The sequence below is a fragment of the Triticum aestivum genome, chromosome 5A (genome assembly GCF_018294505.1).
Source record: "Triticum aestivum cultivar Chinese Spring chromosome 5A, IWGSC CS RefSeq v2.1, whole genome shotgun sequence".
Taxonomy (NCBI): Eukaryota; Viridiplantae; Streptophyta; class Magnoliopsida; order Poales; family Poaceae; genus Triticum; species Triticum aestivum.
The window spans coordinates 660,473,217-660,478,517 of record NC_057806.1 but is presented as its reverse complement, the minus strand read 5'-3'; the positions used below and the strand labels follow the sequence as shown (position 1 = coordinate 660,478,517).

The 5,301-nt window shown below is 45.4% G+C and overlaps 1 protein-coding gene across 11 annotated transcripts in view; it reads right to left on the bottom strand.

The window, feature by feature from the left end:
* LOC123105744 (uncharacterized) overlaps positions 1–3,427 on the bottom strand; it is an 11,111-nt gene extending 7,684 nt beyond the window's left edge. For 6 of the 11 annotated variants that reach the window (XM_044527873.1, XM_044527872.1, XM_044527870.1 and 3 more), the window contains exons 1-3: positions 830–916; positions 389–724; positions 47–242 (exon numbers count right to left, since the gene is read on the bottom strand). In XM_044527873.1, coding sequence (XP_044383808.1) covers positions 47–242; positions 389–483 — 291 coding nt within the window. In that variant the 5' untranslated portion in view covers positions 484–724; positions 830–916. Of the gene's footprint in view, positions 1–46; positions 243–388; positions 725–829; positions 917–1,016; positions 1,086–1,192; positions 1,280–1,377; positions 1,592–1,674; positions 2,204–2,301; positions 3,097–3,205 lie in introns of those variants that run through there. The other 5 variants (XM_044527867.1, XM_044527865.1, XM_044527866.1 and 2 more) reach the window with 3 other exon arrangements.
* Between the last annotated feature and the right edge of the window lie 1,874 nt (positions 3,428–5,301).

Here is a 5,301-nt window from a genome sequence, read left to right as displayed (position 1 = left end):
AACTAAACAAATTGACACCACACGAAAGGGGGGGGGGGTGATTTACCGCGAAGTCGGGTTCCATGTTGTGCCTCCATTTCATGTATGGGCATTCGGAATTGGCTTCCTGATCTGACTGTGTATACCTTCGCATGATGATAGACATGAGCTCGTGGTGGAGACCCCGCGTGCCAACTAACTGCTGACTCATAGCCAACACAGAGATGCGTATAATCCTAGGGCTGGCGTGGATAATGTAGTTCCTGATGATGTTACCAAGATAGGCAACAAACAATGATATATCAGCTTATGCTCGAAAAAAAGGGCGAACACTGTAACAGCATGCAACACAAAAAACAGTTAATAAAAATGGTTGGAGATGTACGGCGAGGGTCGCCAAGACGTTCACCTCTGAAAATCTTGTTCAGGCAGCTTCGATAAATGGGCAGCAAGGAGGTCTGTGGTTGGACCATGCGGGGGTGTTGCACAACTCCCTTTCCCCATGGATCAGTTGCAAAACCATGCTGGAATACATACTTCCGCTTCTGTAAGTTGGTGCAACATTGGCCGAATACAGTAGCGGGTGTGTTGGCTGGGAGATCCGCATAGAGTTGAGCTATTGCCATTAGGTTAGTCTTGAAAAAATTGAATAGACCGCCCGATGCTCCTGATGAGGACTTCTTGCTGACAGATGTGCAATCGTCGACGTTGTGGGGACGTTTCCGTTTGAGACCAGGTGACGTAGCTGCGAAAACGAGAAAAAATGATGAAAACAGGAACCATGCCTATGGGCCTTAGGCATGGGAAAAAAATCAAGAAACTGAGCATGAGGTGGTTAAGATAGTCAGACCTTCGTCATCAGACAATTCAAGCCTTTGCCCATGTATCCTTTGTGCAACCGGCGTGCTAAAGCATACTGACTTGGAATTAGCGGATGCTGCAAAAGGGGATATTTACCTAGCTCAGTAATCTGGTGAGTACAGAGGGGAAAAAGATGCCTCACTTTTGTTTGAAAAAATACTGCACTAAGGGCTTACCTGATGCAGGACAATCATTAAAACCCCTCGTGTTGTGGGGGCGTTTCGGGTTGGGACCAGGTGATGTAGCTGCAAAACAAGAAAAAAATGATGAAAAAATTGAACCATGCCTATTGGCCTTTGGCATGGGGAAAACAAGCAAGAAACTGATCATGAGGTGGTGAAGATAGTCAGACCTTCATTATCAGACAATTCAAGCCTTTGACCATGTATCCTATGTGCCACCCGCGTGTTAAACCGTACTGCCTTGGAATTAGCGGATGCTGTAAAAGGGGATATGTAGCTAGCTCATTAATTTGGTGACTACACAGGCAAAAAAGATGCCTCACATATGTTTGAAAAAACTGCGCTAATGGCTTACCTGCTGCAGGATAATCATTAAAACCCCTCGCGCGACAACACACACATCGTGTGGCGGGTGAATTGATTACTTTATCTGATAACTTGTACGTATCCATCTGCAACCCATTTTTCGCTTCTAACAGAGCCTGCTGGATGGAGTTGCTAGCTTTCGTCAAGTGCATAATGGCCCTAGAGTTGTGCTGTTTTAATACCATGGTGATCTCATCAGTTACCTGCATGGGGCAAGCGGCGCGGGTGGGTGGGTAAATTTAGGTAAGAATAGCAGAAAAAAGAGTGTTGTGGGAGACAATCTTACTGAAACATGAACATCACACATACAAGGTGTGGGTACTTCTCCCGGAGGTATTTAGCAAATTCTAGTGGACCAGGAACTGCACCAATGGCTGTTGGGGGAGTGTTGTTCCGCTGCTGAGCAGCCGGTGGCGTGCCGGAGAGCCTAGGCTGCCTCTTGAGTATCGATGACGTCGGGGCCTGAGACTGGTACTTCTGTCGTGTGTAGCAAACGGTCGAAGCATCTGTTATCTAGCACAAAGAAAGAAAACGTAAGGGGGAGACCCAGCATGAGTACGAGCATTAAACTGTATTGCATTGGCAGACACAGGAAAATTCACATGATGCAACAAGAAAAAATACAGATAAAGGTCACAAATAGTAAAAAGGGGGGTGTGCTACATTAGCATGCAAGTAGGAATTAGATCCTTTGACAGGATCGAGAGCCATGGTCAGCATTCGGCTAAACGATTCAGGGTCGAAGTCGCTTATCCTGGGGAGCACGTTGTGTGCCTTGTTAAAGATGCCCAGATCAAGATTGTCCAGCAAAAAATCTGCAATAATACGGGAATGCATGTCATTCTTGCTGAATGGAAAAGGTAATGTGGTCTTGCAAACAATACTGACAGCTGTGATCAAAAAGTTAACTTGCCTGGAAGAACAAATGGCAACCGGTTAGATTAGTGGACAAACTATTGGCCATCATATCTCTCTTGACCTTCTTCACTGCAGCTAGCAGATGCTGGAGAACATACTCACACCAATTGAATTGATCTATCGACTTGGTGTTTGCTATTGCCCCCCAGAAATCGATAGTAGTGTAGTTATGCTTGGTTGTAGGCACTAGCACATGTCCCATGACAAAAATGACGAAGGCAATCTGGAAACAATCTTTCTCTAGCTTGCTTGAATTCTCATTGATGTCCCGCAGAAGAAAATCTTCGGCTGCCCGCAAGCTGTGGACGCCTGTTTTGTTCATCTGCAAATTTGCCTTTATGAAATGAACTGCCTTAGGGTTGATGTTCGCATCTCTGCCTTTCACATTACGATGGCCACATGGGATCCCAAACACCTTGTAAAGATCCTCGGCGTAGAACTTGATAACCTTATTATCCCTAAGCTTAATCTCCCTGCGACTGACGCTGACTCTGCTCATTATCCACGCGCCACACTTCAGATTTAGTTTCTGGATGTCCGGCAGCTTCAGCATCCCTCCAAACCCAATTTGCTCTACTAGCCATCTCTTGTATTCATCAAAAGTCTTGATTACGCTCACCGCGTGCTTGACCGATATGCGTGAAGTTGGCGGAGGTGGCTCTCTCTCCCCGGCGCTAGATGAGGAGCCATATGGGCCTTGCGCGGGCACCGGATGAGCTGCATCCAGTTGCCCACTGCCAGATCCATCCGCGTCTGCTCCGCAGCTGCCGGACTCAGAGCTGTGTTCGTCCTGCGGACGACAGGGCGCGGGGCAGCGATTAGATCCACTTGAATGTGAAATCTAGCAAAATGCAGGGAATAGATCTGAATAATCCCATCTGGAAAAGAGGGGGGAATACCATGGTGTTGTGACTCCAGTGTGGCGCCGCCGCCACCTGGATGGGAGGATTCGCCGCCAGATGGATCGGCTAGTAAATTTCTCGCCGGCGGCTGGTTGAGTGGGGGGTTGTGTTGTGTGGAGCGAGCTACGGGTGGATGACAGGGTTGCAACGTGGGGCGTGGGTGAAAGGCGAGCAGCGCCGCGTGCCTTCGGTCGTGTATGACTGAAAAGTGGGGCAGAGATCAGTGCAAGCATTGCCGCGTGTCCACGACCTGGATGGACTAGAACGACGGTGCAATCGTGTACCTGCAAAATTAATTGGGTTCCGCTATTTAGTAACAACATTTTTTTAATGAACAATGTGAAGCTAAAATAACTACCGCCCTGCAAGCGGGTTTACAATAAGTTAAAGAAGATCGTCTGATATAAAAATCTGGACAATTTGAAAACTGTTGTGACCAAGGATAACAAACAAACCATACTGCATTACAAAAGTACGGCAGGCCATTACATAAAGTAGGTCGACATGCGCGCACGTACATATTTTGTTCTGAACGACTGGCTGGGTAAACAGGCTTAGCGGTAGGGGGAGCCACCCTTGAATTAATTTACCTATCAAACTAAACAGACGCATAACAGGCGTCTCGACGCGATCCATCAGACACATAGTGAGTACAGTTTCAGCCTGACCCACTACTACTTAGCAAGCACAACCACCATAATGAGCGCAGTTAACCTATTAATAAAATAATATAATATGTTATTTTATATTATTTTTGGGACTAACTTATTAACCTAGAGCCCATTGTCAGTTTCTGCTTTTTCCTTGTTTTTGAAATTCACAGAAAAGGAATACTAAACGGATAAAAGTTCACGATGATTTTTCTTGGACCAGAAGACGCCCAGGGGACTGGAGTACAAGTCAGAAGAGCCATGAGGTGGTGGCAAGGGTGGAGGGTGCGCCCTAGGGGCCCCCCTACCTTGTGGGCCCCTCGGTGACCCCCTGACCTAGCTCTTCCTCCTATATATTCAAAAATATTTCAAAACCCTCAGAAGCATCCACGAAAATACTTTTTCACCTGCCGCAACCTTCTGTTCCGGTGAGATCCCATCTTGGGGCCTTTTTCGGCATCCTGCCGGAGGGCGATTCGATCACGGAGGGCATCTACATCAACTCTATTGCCCTTTCGATGAAGCGTGAGTATTTTACCTCAGACCTACGGGTCCATAGCTAGTAGCTAGATGACTTCTTCTCTCTCTTTGATTTTCAATACCTTATTCTCCTCTATGTTCTTGGAGATCTATTCGATGTAATCTTATATTGCGTTGTGTTTGTCGAGATCCGATGAATTGTGGATTTATGATCAGCTTATCTATGCATATTATTTGAATCTTCTCTGAATTCTTATATGCATGAATTGTTATCTTTGTATTTCTCTTCGAATTATCGGTTTGGTTTGGCCAACTAGATTGTTTTTTCTTGCAATGGGAGAGGTGCTCAGCTTTGGGTTCAATCTTGCGTGATTTCACCTAGTGACAAAGTAGGGGTAGCGAGGCACATATTGAATTGTTGTCATCAAGGATAAAAAGATGGGGTTTTCATCATATTGCTTGAGTTTATTCTCTACATCTTGTCATCTTACGTAAGGCGTTACTCCGTTCTTTATGAACTTAATACTCTAGATGCATGCTGGATAGCGGTTGATATGTGGAGTAATAGTAGTAGATGCAGGCAGGAGTCGGTCTACTTGACACAGACATGATGCCTATATTGCATAATCATTGCCTTGGATATCATCATAACTTTGCGCTTTTCTATCAATTGCTCGACCGTAATTTGTTCACCCACCATATTATTTTCCTTCAAGAGAGAAGCCTCTAGTGAAACCTATGGCCCCTGGTCTATTTTCCATCATACTAGTTTCCGATCTACTATTTTGCAATCTTTTATTTTCAGATCTATAAACCAAAAAACCCAAAAATATTTTATCTTTTGTTTAGTATTATCTATCTCTATCAGATCTCACCTTTGCAAGTGACCGTGAAGGGATTGACGATCCCTTTATCGCGTTGGGTGCAAGTGTTTGATTGTTTGTGCAAGTGCATCTATTGGGG